Source organism: Spinacia oleracea, chromosome 4 (genome assembly GCF_020520425.1).
Source record: "Spinacia oleracea cultivar Varoflay chromosome 4, BTI_SOV_V1, whole genome shotgun sequence".
Taxonomy (NCBI): Eukaryota; Viridiplantae; Streptophyta; class Magnoliopsida; order Caryophyllales; family Amaranthaceae; genus Spinacia; species Spinacia oleracea.
The window spans coordinates 178903079-178921192 of NC_079490.1; the positions used below are offsets into that span (position 1 = coordinate 178903079).

General features: G+C 35.8%; 1 protein-coding gene across 1 annotated transcript; it reads right to left on the bottom strand.

Annotated features, from left to right (window-relative positions):
- Window positions 1-86: 86 nt before the first annotated feature.
- Window positions 87-16468, bottom strand: LOC110801441 (dynamin-related protein 3A). Its single transcript, XM_022006809.2, has 20 exons — window positions 15850-16468; window positions 8339-8621; window positions 8215-8243; window positions 8020-8121; window positions 6521-6589; window positions 6350-6409; window positions 6150-6263; window positions 5871-5919; window positions 5668-5777; window positions 5372-5464; window positions 5077-5169; window positions 4862-4999; window positions 3710-3823; window positions 3523-3618; window positions 3340-3382; window positions 3063-3211; window positions 2829-2975; window positions 1833-1885; window positions 1611-1710; window positions 87-889 (listed from the first exon to the last, which is right to left on the bottom strand). Exons 1-20 carry the CDS (start codon window positions 16222-16224, stop codon window positions 614-616), a joined length of 2493 nt encoding a protein of 830 aa, XP_021862501.2. The 5' UTR covers window positions 16225-16468; the 3' UTR covers window positions 87-613.
- Window positions 16469-18114: the final 1646 nt, after the last annotated feature.

An 18114-nucleotide genomic window follows, 5' to 3' on the forward strand; every position in this document is an offset into this window, starting at 1 on the left:
TGACCTTAATTTTATATAAAAAAACTGGGTACCGTTGAACTTTTTTCTTTTCATGAATACGATATACAAGAAAAGAAACGCACAACTTTTAAAAGATTTGCTTATTGATGTAAATAACCAGCAAAAACACCAAGTAGTTTCTTGAATGCAAACAACATATGTTGAATTACAGGACTCAGAATATACATTCTATCAAAGTTACCTTCCCATCAACTTCTTTCAATGGGAAACAAACCAAAACTTAGTAGAGGTGATACATCTCCTCTACTATACTATACCTATTCGACTTCCAGACGAGCTAACTAGGACAAGTATAACAAGACAGAAAAATACATGCATCAAAAACCAGTTTGACTGATAGGCAAAAGTAGAAAATTAGCGTATATGACATGAGGGAATATGTTACAAGAATCTGCAGTTCATTTTCCCTTTTAACCCTTTTGCAACTTAAAACACCACAGACTGCAAACAGGAAATGTAGGAGGCAGTTTTGGTGGAATGAATCTTGAAAAACATCGCAAAGGCTTCTTATGGATACCGACATTCAAAATACTCGACAGACCAATAAAAATGAATGAAATTGGATGATTGAACAACCTCATAGACCATATGTCTATATATGGACAGTTGGATATAAACCAGGTACAGAGCTACGTCCACTCCCATTAGAATCAGCATTACCATAAAATGGTGATTGTATTTCGCCTGAGTGGGATGACTTCTTTGACTTGTGAGTTTTAGGGGAAGCCGAATAGGAATCACCTGAATGACTGCTTGTTGAGTATGCAGAAGAAGAGAGCCCGTTGAACTTTGGCATCCCAGTAGCATCAATACCTAAACTGTATCCCTTCTCGACTGTATCAGCCTCTAGTGGCAATTCATCAAGTACCTGTAGTTGGGGGAGAAATGAAAGTTAAATTGATGATAACATTCAGGAGGATGCAGAAACTCAATTTCAGAACATTTTTGGCTGAGGTATTTCATCGGGATTCAAGTATAGTTGTATAAATAAACAGAACAAAAATTTGTAACATGAGTATTCAGGGACCAAAGTTTATACAAGCAGGACAGGTTAAACAAGAAAACATGATCACATTTCCCAGCCACGAACAAACATGGACAAAAAAAGCATCTAATAAGGAGTGGGGATCACATAGATTTTTTTTTTTTTGACGGGGAAAAGATTTGGGGTGAGAGAGGCTCGAACCGGGGATCACATAGATTAAATATGTCTGCGCACTGCAAAATTCTCATGCACAAATCATAATGATCACCTCCAAGAAACAAAAATGCAACACCGCTTAAAGATCATTTGTCAAGCACTAGACTGTAATTTGAGTCACGTATTTTGAAAAGTTCATTTGATGTTCTATACTTAATAATTGAAGACTTCCATATGGAGGAACACGCTATGTTGTAAACTTGTAATTACTGAAATCTAACAATTCATCCACATCAAATACACAAAGATAACTATATTGCACAAAAACTGACAGCACCAACAGAATGAAATCAAGGCAGATTCACAGTATGTCCAAACTGTGGCAGAAAGATTATATTCAATGACAAAACAGCTCTCATAGATTCACAAGTTAGCACAGAAAACCAACCCGGAAAGCCTGGTTGAGAATGCGTAATTTTTCTCTAGTTTGCTTCCGTTTCGTTGCAACTTCATCAGGTTCTTGTAGCATCTCCTCAAAAAGATTCTCCCTGTATAGTTCATTGGCAATCAATGCAGTCAGAAATATACAAAAATAAGTTACGCCTGAAATAGATGTACCGAAATATAAGAACCTAGAACATTTTGTAGAAGATTCATTTTTTTTTTTTACCTATAGAGCTTTTTGATAAAGACATTGTGCAGCTCTCGTTTTGTATGGTTTACCTGCACAAGGTTTATTTAACAAGACCATATCAAAAGACTCGTCAACTACAAAGAAAATGACACCAAGTAACCTATTTTTCTAAAGAGTACCTAACACCAGCAGAGTTAGCTGCCATTAGTTGTATTAACGCTAAATTAATACGACCAAAGCCACAGACAAAAGTATTGCCTTTTCATTTCATAGCACATATTCATATTTTCATTTCTTACCCTACTTGAAACTTACCAAAACAACCTAAGCTTTCCTATGGAAGAGATCAAACTTGAAGCTGGCCATCAAAAACCTCACCCATGACTCAAGTACCTAACGAGTACCAGTGACAAGTGTGATGGGTCATTTAATTACATTTTCCTACTTGCCCAAGTAATGGAAGCAAAACCGAGCTTACTAATTCTCGTTCATGCTGGTAAATAGCTCTTCAACCAAAAAAGCATTATAGGAGAAAATTGCACCTTCGATGCAACAATATTGTGAATACCATGAAGGAGACCACATAGATGTGCTACATGAATGGTTCAGAACCTCAGAAACCTAATAATTATATGTTAGCAAATAGCACCCATTGATAGCACTCCATTGCCCAAACCCTTGAAACTAAGTGAAAGAAGTCCAATGCCCAAACCAAACCAGAGTACGTGAATCAACCAAACCCATAATCAAGAGTTTCAAGACAACTGAAGTAAATCCACTTGTTTCTCCACAAAATACATTGGAACTTCCGCACACATAACACGGAAGGAAACCTAGAAACTAAGATGTAAATCCATTGACATATCTATATTCCTATGTTTGCATGAAGCATAGACAGCCAAGAGAACAAAAATGGAGTACCAAATAAAGGCCAATTGATATCTATAACCAAATAGAATAAGTTAATACAAAAGGGAAAATCAAAGATCAGCTCTTAGTGGGAAATTTGCAACTTGGGGAGTCAGATCTCACCAAGAAGTGCATGATCGCTTTAGGCACAGAGTCTTCCACATTCTTCCTAACAATGTCATAATATGACTTCAACAGCAATTTGGTGACAGCAATTTCAATTGCTTCGTTCTCTGTACAAGTCTCTGCAGGCCTTAGTATTGCTGGTGGCTTCAAGATAGCAAATGTAAATTACTACTTCAAAGCTGAAAACGTAATCAAAGAAGGGGTAATTTTCGGTATTTAGAAAACACTTACTTCCCTCAAATGTATCATCGAAAAGGCATGGTCCAAGAACTGAACAGGCTCACTCAAAGACTTGTTAACAAAGGTTTCTTTAGAAGAAGTGCGGTTGTCAGTAACACCAAAAATTGATGGAATCCCCCAGCTAGAGTTATTTGTACCTCCTGTTCAGATATTATCTATATATCAAAATCACAAAGCTCATAGAATCCTCTAGACATGGTAAACATGTCTTGTTTCATATTTTACTAGGCTGAAGTGTCTATAGTACAACTTATGGGTAGAATCTTACCAGAGTGAGCTAGCCTTTCCCCGTCTACTGAAGAACGAATGCTCTGTCAATCGTGACAAAAATTTAAATAGTACTAACTAACCAATATCAGTTTATGTCATTGTCTTATTTCCAATGGATAAATGACCTTGGAAAAGGACAGGAAACATAGAATCTGGCAGAAATAGAAACAAGATTTCATACCTGCTCAGCCATGACTCCATTTGCATTTTTAGCAAGAAGAGCCCGCGTTTTGATGGTCCTTTCAGATGCAGGTGCTTTATCTGTATCCCCACCATCCTAACAGCCAAAATACACATAGCTAAGTAATTGGAGTAAATATCAACAAAACATAAAGTAATTCAGCGGTTAAGTGTGCCTTGAAAGGTACCTTTATCTTTGGGATAGATACTGAACTTCTTGAGGACTTAATATTCTGAGAAGCAACCTCTACAGCTTTGGCTCCACCAAGAAAATTAGGGTGTGAAGTGTTTATGTAGTCCATCTACGAAATTGAAACAAGAATTAAGTATTTTAATCAGAAGGAACTATTAAGGGGCTTGACCTAGTCCACTAACAAATTAAATGCAATAACCCTACATTTAACAGAACTTTGTGGAAGAGAAATTTGCAGCTCTATAAGCATCTACCTTCAATTTAAGAAAACATCCACATCATCTTAATAATGTGATATCAGTTAACAGCATTAACAAGGTAAAAGAGAAGATCATTTTTTTTAGCTAAACAATATACTATAACCAACATCACGTCGCTACATGTATTCTAAGGAGCTAGCAGTGACATTCATTCATTATCATCCATTATCATTACCCCATTGCCTCAAAGAGGCTCTCGCAAGAAGCAGGGTAAGGGGGGGTCGGACGTACGCAACCTTGCCCCTGCAATTGCAGAGAGGTTGTTTCCAATTGACCCAAAAGCGATAATGGGACGACAACGGGACGACTATCTTCTACTTCATGGAAATGAAGCGAAGAGGTATTAAGAGCCATTTTGATTTAGTCCATTACATCCCACAGCCAAAAGAACAAATGAACCTTTGGCTCCATTGGAAATGGACAATATTCATATAGCAGTGACATTACTAGGGAAAAAATATTCTTATATGGAAGCCTATAAGTCCAGATCATACACATAGAATGTAAGACTACTGCACACTTATGCACTTAGAAGCTTTTTAAAAATGAATGAAAACATATTCCCTCATGGAATAGGCCAAAGAAGCCTTGAAGCAAGCTTTTAATTAAGCAACAACCATAATCTCAGCAAAACTACAGAAAGTCTCGACGGCCCACTGCTATTCTGGTATAAAGCAAGAATAAACAATACACTTTACAGATCACTATGCAACCAAGCAGGATCTGCAACTGCAAAGTAAAGGATTACAGGAAGCAAGTCTTTTATAGCACAACCAATTGGAAGCAAAGTCTTAAACAAAGACACGTACATGAAAAAGGCAAAATACCCAACGAATTGACCTCTGGTCACAAGAAAAAAAATCTAATATTTATCTCACAGCCACTACCTCCATTTCTATAATATGCCCAATCATTGCCTCAGCAGGTTGCAGACCTTCTCTCAAGAAGCCATTAATAACTTCATCCATTCGCTTCCTGAGTAAGGGAAAGCGCTGCAGTTCACTATTTAGACAGCGATGGCTCATCTACATGAAAATTTGTGAGTAACAATTAGCACCTGGATTTCCATTTTAAACCAGATGTTAAAGAAGAACTTTGCTACCTTTATCAGCTCATCATATATAAACCTCGCACATTGGTGACTTGGATCTAATAAACGACTGATTTGCTTTCTGATAAGAACTTCAAATGGTACCTAAATATTCCAAAGTCAAATCCAAAAGGTTTGAAGGCCAAATTGAATTAAGTAAGAACTGTTTGATGTTGAAACACGTAAAAAAGAGGGAGGAACAAAAGATTAAAAAATAGACCAGAAAGCAAGGGAAGATACAGATCCCAGATCACTAATGACAAAACACATGATTGAGTAATCAGTTCAGTATCATTGTAACACTTACTTCTGGAACAAATAATGCAGATTTAGGACCAGTTGCATTCTGAATAGCTGTTCGGATGTCATCATCACTTAAATCCTCACATGGATCCACCTCCTGTTATAAATCGAATAGCACAGGTAGTCGATAAAAGTGTTCTAAACAAATACTTAACATACTCTCCCCGTTCTTTTGCAATAGGAAAAAAAATGAAGTAATACTTAAAATTGCAAATCGACAAAAATAAAGCTGCCATTCTGGAATCACAGCAACGAAGATACAAAAACATGACATTGAAGGGGAAAGCTCGGAATGTGAACCTCTAAACTCTTTACAAATATTGATTGGAATATGTAATGAATTCTTGCACCACCAGATAACTCAGATGTTGACATCTCTTCATTTTTTCCTTCTATCATAGAAGAAAAAGCTGATGCCAAAAGAATTTCACTAATCAAACATTCACCATCAACAGGAAAGTATGTAAGATGTACAGACAGAGTTAACAAGATAGCAGACCTACCTTCTGAGTACTTAGATAGAATGTTTAAGATGAGAGAACCCTGACCAGCCTAGCAACAAAGAAAAGCAATGACAGAAGTAGAAGATTAGCAACAAGTAGATTGACTTGTCCAATACATTCATTATAAGTGCCTACTTTGAAGTGAAATATCAACAGGGCTCCAAATCATGCTATGTTATGACATCCTGCATTAATCTTAACAAACTAACCAAACGATAATGAATACTCAAAATTTTCCATCAAAAATTTAGGATTATCCATGATATGCAGTGATCATACCTTAGATTCAACTATTTCTCCATAGCTTGCATGCTCTTTAGCAACAGAAACGAGTTGAGAGCTAATTTGCGCTTTCAGATTAGGAAGAACTGCTTTAATGTGTCGTACGAGGATCTTCAAAATAATAAAGCACGACCATCAGACTTGAAAACCAAAAAGAAAATCAGAAAAATAACACAGTAGCACCGCCTAGTTCTCACTTGGTTCAACTTTTTGGCTAACTGCGGAACTCCACAGTGATCTGCTATATCACTGTACACCTGCAAAGCCCAAGCGAAACCCAAAAGAAAGGTTAGCAATAAACTCTACAACTCAATCAAAAAATAAAAAGAAGAAAAGAGAAACAAGTCTAGACTGTAGAGGTTGTATACCGGGCGGCTACGGAAGAACTTCTCCTCAGCCACGAGTGCATCTTTTATGCTTCTGTTATTCATAATGTCCTGTTCACAAAACATATAGCAGAGTGATTAAAAAATAATCCACTTAATTATAGAAATGAAAATTGCAATAAGAATTGCAGCAACACCAATAAAAAGATCTATTTATTCTACAACATCCTAAGTAATCTTTTATAACACAAGATTAAACCCAAGGGACAGTAAAAAAGACAAGTTTCTCAGTAAAAACTGAATGGAGCAGACCTTATCACTAGAAATGCCTGAAAAGCATGAAATATACTCCTTACTTTTGGATATCCAATTATAGACCACATACAAGTATACAAACGGAAGTAATATTATTACTCAAATAACTAAATACATCAAGTCATCTACACTAATAACAATGATGTAATCCAGATGCATGCTTTGAGTTGAGTTGTTTCACACATGTGCATTGTTTTGACCATTACAAATGTCGTTATAAAGATTCACACAGCTATGACACAACCTTTAGTGATGCAGATTTCTACTCCATGAAACGCCTGCCCCTGTCACCACAAATAGGATGCCCGAACGTGTGTTATAGTTGGACTCCCTGTGCTTCCTGCCTATACTTTCATCGCAGCTTCATTTATCACTCAATCAGTCAATCCTTTCCATGCCTAGTTCCGTACCTTCACTTCTGTCTATTTCTGTTTTATACCATGTACTTTTACTATATACTACGACATATATGCTGTCTTTTATTCATACAATCAGCATCATCATCATTTCTATTGTTACCATCTTTATTGTTACCATCATAGCTTTTGTTGCTACGACTAGACTACTGCTACATCAACCACCATTTTCCTCTGCAAATGTTCAAAACTACTTTTCAAAAATGTTCCCCATTCCTAGCCTTATGGGTACATCAGTTGGTAAGCTTCGCCCTTTAAAGTCTAAACAGCAAGATCCAGTTCACAAAGGAAGTTATTACTGCATCCAAAACTGACAAACAACTCTCGTCTACTGATCTACCATCCTCTTTATGTCCAGGTAACTTCCCATACTCTACAAGTCATCAATCACATGCCGACTCCCTACACCAGACCAGTTTCTTTGGTCTTCTCTTCACATAAGTAACACGGAAATGTTAATGTCATGTCAATCTTGATACATTTGTTTGTTGCAGATTAAATCATCAGCAAATCATTTCATTGGCAATATCATCCATCATCTACCACTCATATGAAAAATAAAAACCATACTGATTCAACTCGATAAAGATCATGCAAAAGATTTAAGATGAATTACAACCCCTAAAATTCATTGAAAGCAATACAATTCAACAAACATCTCAGCAAAGAGTATAAGAACGTAATAGTTGGTCCTATGATGTAATTCGGCAATAAATAGAAATTCTACAAGAAAAGAATAATGAACCAAAATTTGAGATTCCATAGAATATATCATTGATAATTTGGTCAAACAAAGTAAAAGAAATATACCTCTTGACTGCGATTCACAACTCCCACATAACCAAGTCGTAGTGGTATAACTTTTCCAAGCAAAAAATTGCGAGCATCTGTACCTCTGTCCATAATGTCTAGCTGAAACATCATTAGAGTCAAAACATCTTAGCAAAGACTACAATAGCTTATAACGTTAAGTCGTAAAATTAACTAGCTAACGTTGCAATGCACCTTTGTGATTACACCAATTGTTCGATAACCTGACAAAAATAAGCCAAAATATTATATGAATATAGTTACAAATTCACTACTTGATTAATAAAAAATGAGCAGGAAGTATTTTCGCTTAGCTTACCATCAGGGTCTGCAATGCCAGCCATCTGCAAGGCATCTGAATTTGCTAGATCAGCGTTGGCAGGGGTGACAGCTAATATTAGGCAGCTGGGGATTTTAATGTAGGACATTATCATGGTTCTTATTCGTCCTTCAATATCAGATGGTTGATCACCAACTGGAACTTTTGTTAATCCCGGGAGATCTACTAAAGTAATATCAAGAACGTTAGGTGAAAATATTTTTAGACGAATCTGCTTGTCAACTACACCTTTGTTTCCTCCAGCCTCTCTATCGGTTTCAGCCTGAAATGAAAACAAAAAATTACGATGACTCATTAGAAAAATTTCCATTCCTACCTGTCATAGGTCCATCCTAAGAGGTATCACACATATGGTATTTAAACAAACAGGCAATATAAACAGAGTAATATCACAAATACGGTATCATAAGAAGTAGAACTGATTACCCGCACCACTTCTTTCAAGTTAAGTGAACAAATTCTAGACTGCAGAGCACAAAATGAACAAACTGCAAAAAGGATACTTCAGACATAGAAGTGGAAGATCAGGTCTACAGTAGTTAGAGTTTCTTTCTGGTCAGTTCGCTGTATATGAGGGGGTAAATATATTTCTCAACCCTGGCCCTTCCGGTAGAAAGCAGCAGAAGCACACAATGCGCAACTATGAACTCTAAAACTCAAATCATTTTCCTCTTCTACTCCAAAATACACACTGCAACAGATGATTGCATCAGCACAACTATAATTTCCATAATCAAATCAAGAGAATTCTGCTGAGCTTATGTCTTACGAAATGTCAGGCTAAAGTGAAAGCTGACCAAGATTACTCAAACATGGACTGCATCAATCTGAAGCATGGAAGAAGATTCAGCAGAAAGCATGGAACAGAATTGGGACAATCTACCTATACAAGTCCACAAAATTTTGGGTGACAATGGTCATCATACATCCAAAAGGAATCAATTGAACAGTGCACCACAATTTGTATGATAAGAAACTTGGAGAGAAGTGCTGCATTGCAAGCAACATCTGTCCTTTATTGATCATGTCAAAAGCATCGAGCACACGGTTTTTGTTCAAAGTTTTAGCCCCTCACTATGTAAATCTTTCATTTCTTAGCCTCGGGACCTGATAGCTTTGTCCCCCCCCCCCCCAAAAAAAAACAGTTGTATCTCTGTTACACATACACCATATTAATTTGTTTCAAAGAAATAAAAGTAAAACGTTGGCCAAAACTCCAATGAGTTTCTCATGTACAAGACCTAGTGCCATGTGAAAGAAGGCCAACAGGTACTCTAAAAAATGAGCCAAATCAGGACAAAAGGAAGACAGTCATTGATCATCACAAAGCACGGTGCATTCGGTTGTGCATATGACCCAGTTTGGTTAGAAGTTGTTAGTTGGCTTGACTAGTTGTTAGCTGTTTGTATGAGTTGGTTTAACTAGCTGGCTGAATTAGTTGCTTGTGTAAAAGTATTTGGTAATTAGTTGTTAGTTCTCAGCTGTTTATTATGTAAAATGACCATTGAGGACAATGATATACTTTGTTGTTGGATATATTATTTCTTATTAATATAAGACAAATAATTTATTATGTTAATTATCTTCTCTTTATTTTTTGAATGAACATTGACAAAATAAAACAAATTTATTTTCCCTGCAAAAAAAACAACAAATTATGGTGTGTTTGGATACAAGGAATTCATTTGAAATTCCGGAATTAACCAATTCTACTGTTTGGACAACTTGGAATTGAAATCCGGAATTGGACCAAATTCTAAAACAATTAATGAAAGCCCTATAACTAAGAATTTGAAATTACAATTTAAAGTATGTCATTTGAAATTCTCAGCCTACCTCTATCTGATTAGCGTCTAATAATAAAGACCATTTTTTCTCTCTCCTCCCACATTTCTTCCTCGACATTTCTCTCTCCTCCGGGTCCTCCCCCTCTCTCTCCCCTCTCCAACCTTCCTCCCTTTCGCCTCTGCTATCCTGGGCAAAGCGATTTATGTCCCTTGTAGTTCTCTCTCCTAGATGTTTGTCAAACCTTGGATGATTATGTGATCTGATATTTTCCGCTAATTTGATGTGTTAGAGTCGTTCGTATGTTTGGCAGAGGTTCAACTATGGATAAGTCTTCTGAATTACCGGATTCCGATGAAAACGATGGTTCGAGGCCTTGAAATTAGGGTTACGAGTGAGGTCGACCAAAATTTAGGGAAAAAGTATTTGGGCTTCGGGTGATTAAAGAGGGAGAAAATTAAAGATTATTTGCATGAGCAGAGATTAAGATTAGTTGAAAGAGAAATTTGATAGATGAATGCGAAGAACCGAAGGATTGATTGTCTAGTTGGTTTCTATGTTTTATTCAATTAGTTAGCTATTGATTTATTTTTATTTTTTGTAAAATAATTCATTGAAATATTTGAATGAAACCCAAAGTATGAGATCCAAAATTAACTTCAAATTTGTTCTTGTTATGTTTAAAAACAAATTAATCGGCAGAAATTTCAAATTGTGTAAATGAAATTTTAATGTTTTCCAAACTACATGGTGGATTTTGAAATGATAGATTTAAAATTCTTTAATTTTCCCAAACATAGTATTTGGAATTGAATGTGGGAATGTCAATTTTTATATTTGAAATGCATTATTTGAAATGAAATGTTCATTCCCAAGCACAACCTTAATTAATTTCCAATTTTAAATGTATAAATTCTTGATATGCAAATAGAAAAATGTTACTAATGACATTACAAGTATGACTGCGATAGATTTTAAGTGATTCAAAGTATTAATATAAAATTTATTACAACAAGAACACAAGTAGTAAATGGGGTAAAAGAAATAATGTAAGGTGCTAAGGTTGGTACGTGTTGTAATTTTAGACAATATTAGCATAAAGTAGTCATTTAGATTCACTTTCTCAAGCCACTAATTGCTAAAAGCTCCTATATTGAGATATTTGAGAATTATCTTTTTTTACCCCAAAACTCTCTTCCAAACCTCTCCTAACAAACACTTCCAAAAGCTTTTTCAAAAGGTCAAACCTCTAATTCACCTCAAAAAGCTTTTTTTCCCTCAAACCTCTTCTAACCAAACACCCCATATATCTCTTTATCCATGCTCCTTTTGCAAATGACTATCAATTTTCCACAACTGGCAAAACCCAACAACCCAAATGGACAAAAACTCGAATAGAGGAGATAAAAACTTTACGATTATGCACAAGCGGGTGAACACAAAACTGTTCGTCATTACGAATTTGCGACAACATTATACAGCTACTCCCTTCGTATAGAATTAATTGGTGTACTTTGACCGGCACAGAGTTTAACAAAGGTGATTTAATTTTTATTAACGGTTTTTTCATGAAATACTCCTGAGTTTTGACGTAATTTACCAAATGTCCTTCAAATTTTGATAATACATAAAATATCCCTATTGCAAAACTTAATACACGAAATACCCTTATGATGTCATCAACCCTAATTAACCCACCCATTAACCCATTTTTTTTCAATTAATCCACTAAACTCCTAATTAACCCATTTATTCTTTTTCTTTTTTCTTTTGTCTCCCCCATTTCTTCTTCCAGTTTCTTCCATGGCTGCCGATTTCCCACCTCCACCAGGATCGTCTCTTCCACGTTTATCTCTCTCTCTCTCTTTCCCCACTTCCACGGAACCTTCATTGAAGCTAAGCTCAAGTTTTCTCTGATTCGACCCGAAAGACTACGCTACCGAGACTCTAAAGCTTGAGGGTGCTTAACATGAATGATAACAAGGGTGTCACCCTTTTTAAGAAGACCATCAATTACCCATTTGATTGTTGCTTTGCTTCCCTTTGAGAAATCCATAAACACTCCCAATTTCCTTCCTTCTTCTGCCATTTCTTATTCCTTAGTATCAATCTGCAAATTCAATTAATTGACGGATCAACACCAAAATTTTAATTGATGATATATAGTATATTGAGATGACCGAATTCAAGGTGTTGACTTACAAAGTTGTTGCAGAAATGGATGGCGGTGCTCATGGCGGAGGATCCCCTTTTCACCATTTTCATCGATTTCTTCCCAATTAAACTACCATTTAATGCTCCTACAAATAGGGCTTCCTTCTCTATCCTTTCTCCCACAAACAAAATTAGCAGCCACATGCCATGGGATTATTCGAATTTGATATTGAATTTTGAATGATTTTTTTGGGATTATTCGAATTTGGGTTTTAAAGATCATTAGTAATTGGGTTTTTTTGGTATTATTAGATATTGTTTTTTGGGGAAATTCTACTCCCCACGGGAAAAATTGAAGAAATTACAAGAAATTCCGTCGGCTTATACCCTTCATTATTAGGCTGCTTCCAGAACTGATTCTCTTCCACACTCAAATTCGCCATAATCCCATGAGCAAGAAGAGGGGCCATCTGACTTACAGACATATTAGGCTCCTTATTCCCATCATTGTTGTCCGAATAAGGGTTGATGGTAGGAGGAGTTCCTTGAATTTCTGGATTTTTTTGGTCGACGAAAATGGGGCGAGTGAAATTAAGTGAAGATGGTGATGGGTTTCCGGCGACAGGTAAACGGGGAAGAAGTTCCTTCTAGTGAGTGAATGGAGAAGGAAGAGGGGAGAGAAAAGAAAAGGAAACAGGTGGGTTAGTGGGTTAATAGATGGAATATTAGGTATGTCAATGGGTGGGTTGATAAGGGTGTTAATTAGGGATTAAGTGGGTTAATTAGACGTCAACTGGTTGATTATGGGGTTGGTAACGTCATTAAGGATATTTGGTGTATTAAGTTTTGAAATAAAGGTATTTTATGTATTATCGAAACTTGAAGGCCATTTGGTGAATTACGCCAAAACTCAAGGGTATTTAGTGGGATAAATGGAGAATAAACAATTGTAATAAAAAAATAGTGGGGGTATTAAAGTATTTAAAGGAAAGAAAAGACAGGGAGTAAATAATAAATTACTAGTGGGGTCCTTGAGGTAAGAAGGAAAATTATAAAATAAGGGGGGAAATTTCCATTAATGGAAGTGCACCAATTAATAAAAAACGGTCGATTATGGAAAGTGCGCTAGATAATTAGTTAATTATATACTGTATACATATATAGAGGGAATAATATACTACAATAAAATTCCCTTTATTCATAATACCACCGTTCATTAGTGCATGTCTAAGAACGGAAGAAGGAAAATCTATTACCGGAGCTCCCTTGAACCTATAACCTTGACACAAGAGTCGTGTTTCTTTTATTCTAGCAAGTAGAAGCTCCAAACTGTGAGAATCATCTCACGTCAAGTATAATGAATCAAGTAGCTAATTCCTTCCTCTTCTGAACAATATACCACTTCTTCCATCCTATACTTCTAAACTGCCGTCCTCAAATCTATAAAGAGCAACTTGGTCTTTCCAATCAGTATAGATACCTTGAGAGTTAGTTTCTGATACGTCTGACTCCTCTGACTGTCATGCAATTTAACAATATTTTCACCCTTAACTTTAAAACTGCCACCCCCATACTTATAAGGAAAAAATGGATCTCTAATATTTGATCACCAAACAAACACAGTGGCTAAAGAGGACTATGCAATCACCAACGAGATTAGGACGGTAGGAACACCATATACATGTACCTTTATGAGAGTTAACGTTCTCTCGTCAAATTGGCTTCTTAAAAACAATGATGATGTTCTCACAGAATGTAAAACCTTTTTTCTCTCATAAATTTGTTCATAAGCTCAATTCTTACCCCGTATGCATAGGAACCCACAATTGAAATCTAAGACTCAGAACGCAAGATAGCAGCTAAACAGTAAACTCTTGGGGACTTCAAGACTTTAACTGGACCATCCGTCACTCGACAACCTTTATACAATCAAACTATCTTCCTTCCTCCTTCCATTATCAATTCAAGCTTCATTGCAAGGATGAAGGGAAGAACATTATAAAATGAAAGAAAAACTTTTAAAATATTAGTCTGTGAAATACAAAGGAACAACAAATGCCTACAGCCTACTCGAGATAGAAATAAATGCCTTCCTGAGGCCAACCTTTCATTCTCTACAAACTGATTGAAATTAAAATAATCAATAATCAAATTAAATGATAACTTTCTGATACCCCCCTTAGAAAACAAATATATACACTAAATTTTCCAAGATAGCAACAGATTTCACCAACAACACTCCGAACATGACCAAACAAATTCTTCCACATCATTAGCAAACCAGACGTCCAAATCCACTTTCTCAAGAGCTTCCTTCGATGTGCAAAGAGCTTTGACACCCACATCATGTTTTACGTGACAAAGTCCTATCTAAATAAACAACAGGGACCTTATCAGTCTCTAAGGCAGCCCAAAGATAAATATCAACGTCTTTAATCTATACTAGTGAACACTATGACACTAGTTATAAGTGAGCTCCCAACAAGTCTTCCTTACCATTATCTAAAGACGTAGATGCTGATGTCTAAGTTAATCTTGAATCTAAAGACTGGTGCTCAGTTAAAGCACAACTCCTGAACTCCATCTCCAACTTCCACTCTCTCAGAGAGCTGATGCATGTTTTAACTTGCATAGTTTTTAAGTATCTGTTCTTAAAGGTGGATTAATGTTCTCAATCTGTGTGTGAACATTGACAATAGATTCCGACATAAACCTATTTTGTGCTCATAAGTAGGATAAGAGTACCTTTAATTTCCAGCCATCTTTAACCTAAAATTTAATATTCAAAAAGTTCCATTAAAATTTTCCTTAGCGCTGTCTACTCGGCTCCTGCACCACCGCTCATGACCAAGCATATAAAATGCATATATCGAGTACATTCCACCTAAAATTAGTGTTCATACTTGCTTCAGTCACTAACCAAGTAACCATCATGCAAAACACTAAGTCTAAATTCCTTAACATTCCTCAGCTTCCATGCCAAGTTGCATACTCTAAACCACGTTGTATAACAGGCTAACAGCACATAGTGCCATTGACCACGCCAAACTAAAAGAATTCTTAAACCTCTCAACACAAATGAAACCTAAACCTTCTGCTACATAACAGCGCCATAAGACTATTGTAGAAGTTTTCTATAACTTAACCAATAAGCCTAAACAATTCACTAGGTAAAATCAGCAGCTATTATTCAATTGCACCTGAATTCTTCCAAGCAAACAAGATAACAACAAAACAGGAGGAATTCCTACTCCGAAACAATAATCAATTAACTAAAATCGTTCTTAATTTGACGAAATGAAGAGGATAATTAGAATATTTCAACTCTTTTTCCTCTAGTTATCCATCGTACTAATGCACTTACAGCATTCAACTATGACTCATACAATTCTTATCAATTCTAATTCAAAATTAAGCATCCAAATTCTAATTCTACACATGATTCAATAATAACTTGCCATAAGCACTACTAAAATACAAATCAAAACTTCCATTTTTCACAAAGAAATATCAGGAAATGGCAAAAAGTTCAAAAGGCAGCATAAATTCACCTGAATTTCCCTCCGGATATCATTGAAATCATAAAATCGCTTTCCAGGAAGATGCAAGAACTCTCCCCATTCCTCATCACTCCTCTTCGTATGCAAGAGCTGCAGCACAAGCGGACGACGAGTGCAGATATCGCACCCTCGCGGCAAGAAATCGCGGCCAACGAGCGCTTCGAGAACGCTAGATTTTCCGCTACTTTGGCTTCCAACGACAGCGACTTGCGGCAAGTCGAAGGCAGGACTACTTCCGAGCTGCGCCGCTATGTCTTGAAGCTTGTTGACTATAGGAATCACTGATTGGCCCAAGGAAGCTGCTGCTGCCGCCGTTGACGGTGAAGGTGATGACGGTGGGATTGAATCATCCGCCATTGACGACATTGGAGGAGAGAGATCGGTTAACGAGACTGAAACCCTAGAGAGAAAAAAATGGGTTGCGAAATGGAGCGGTGAGACTGGAGAATGTTGTGTTTTCAAAATTTACAGGAAGAAGAAGAGAGAGAAAGGGAGAGGGAGGAAGGAAGGTGTGATTGCGTTTTGTTTATTTTCTTTTCGTGGAGATTTTTGGGGTTGTTTCTCCAATTTCTTGCATTACAGGGAAAACTTGTCGTTTTAGGCTGATGGTGGTGTCGTTTTAAATGATGGGAGGCTTAGGAGTTTGGGAGGGAACAGCGAAACAGAGAAGTGAAAAAGCAGGGACGAGGGTGCTTCTAAGTTCTAAGCTGTTACGAGCCTACTTCTATAAGTTCTGTGCTGGACGGGCAGACGGCGGTAGTATATTTCAGCAAATTTTTGGATCTTTGTTTTCAAATATGAGTATAACTTCGTCTAGGTCAATAGATAAATCGATGATGAATGATTAACCCAACCCAACATGAATTAAGTCAAGGATAGTTCAAAGCTAGACTTTAGCCCGTGCGATGCACGGTTTCTATTAAATTGTTACGTTAAAATAAAACTCCTACATATATCAACCGTTATATTTTATATATTAAATTAAATTGATATTTTTTTTATTTTGGATTGAATTTCATTTTAGATTTATTTTTTAATTATTATAGTGTTTGATTTTGGATGAAATTGTATATAAGAAATATTAATAATTATTTAATTAAAATATTTACGTGGCACCTAATTATTTATCTACGTGGCATTCGACTTTTTAATTCAAAAATAATTTTGAAATCTTATTTTTCATTGGCTGAAACCATTAGATTTCCTACGTGGCGCTTTAATATTGGGTTGATGTTTGATTTTTGATTGAATTTTATTTTAGATTAGTGTTTGATTTTGGATGAATTTTATTTTAGATTTATTTTTTAATTATTAGCGTTTGATTTTGGATGGAATTGTATATATTAGTAATTAATTAATTAATTTAAATATCTACGTGGCAAATACTTAATTATCTACGTGGCACTCGATTTTTTTTAATTCAAAAATAAATTAGAAATCGTATTTTTTATTGGCCGAAACCATTAGTAATCCTGGGTGGCGCTCTAATAGTTCAGCAAATATGCCTCCTTTATATATGTATATTAGATTGTATTTCAGGTTAAAATCTGACAGTTTGAGCCGACTCAAAAATCATGTTTTGGCTCGAGAAGTCGGGCCCAATTTTACGATTATAAATTTTAAAGTTGAGCCCTGCCTGATATCAAAAGGTCTTGTGCGCACAAGGTGTACAATAAATTTATTGTACACCAAGATAACTTTAACCCTTTTTTATGTAACTTTAACCTAGTTTTGATTAACTTTTATATTAGTAAAAAAAATTGATAGATAAATATTTTAAAGGGTTAAATGATTAATTTTATACATTATTAGTTATTTGAAATAAGTTTTTACTAAAATAAAAAAAATTATCACTAAAAAATAGATAACTTTTACATATATATGCTTAACTTTTAAGTATTTTGAGTTAACTTTTACTCCGGTGCATTGTAAATAAGAATTTGTGGCCTGATATTTTGCAAGTCCTAATTATAATTTATTTGGTACGGGATAAATTTATAATCACGGATATGAGTTAAGGTTCGACCATAATCGTTGATACAATCAAAGATTCAACCTCTTTTTTATAACCAACCTCAATTTACCTTGCCTACTAATGTGATACTTGTAACATTATGTTTACTGCTAATTAAGTTGTCAAACATCCAACACTAACTAACATCATTAACCCCACAAATCCTGAAAATTATTAGGTGCACAAATCCACAATGACAATTCAAGCCCAACATGGATAAAGAGGAGAGTAAGTGGGAGGAG

Bases quoted from the DNA above. Each gene is read 5' to 3' on its own strand.
- LOC110801441 (XM_022006809.2), bottom strand. From the start codon at position 16,224: ATGTCGTCAATGGCGGATGATTCAATCCCACCGTCATCACCTTCACCG. The intron at 6,590-8,019 runs GTATATTTCTTT...TTTTGTGAACAG, and splicing joins TTGTGAATCGCAGTCAAGAG to GACATTATGAATAACAGAAG. The intron at 2,976-3,062 runs GTAAGTGTTTTC...GCTATCTTGAAG, and splicing joins CGATGATACATTTGAGGGAA to CCACCAGCAATACTAAGGCC.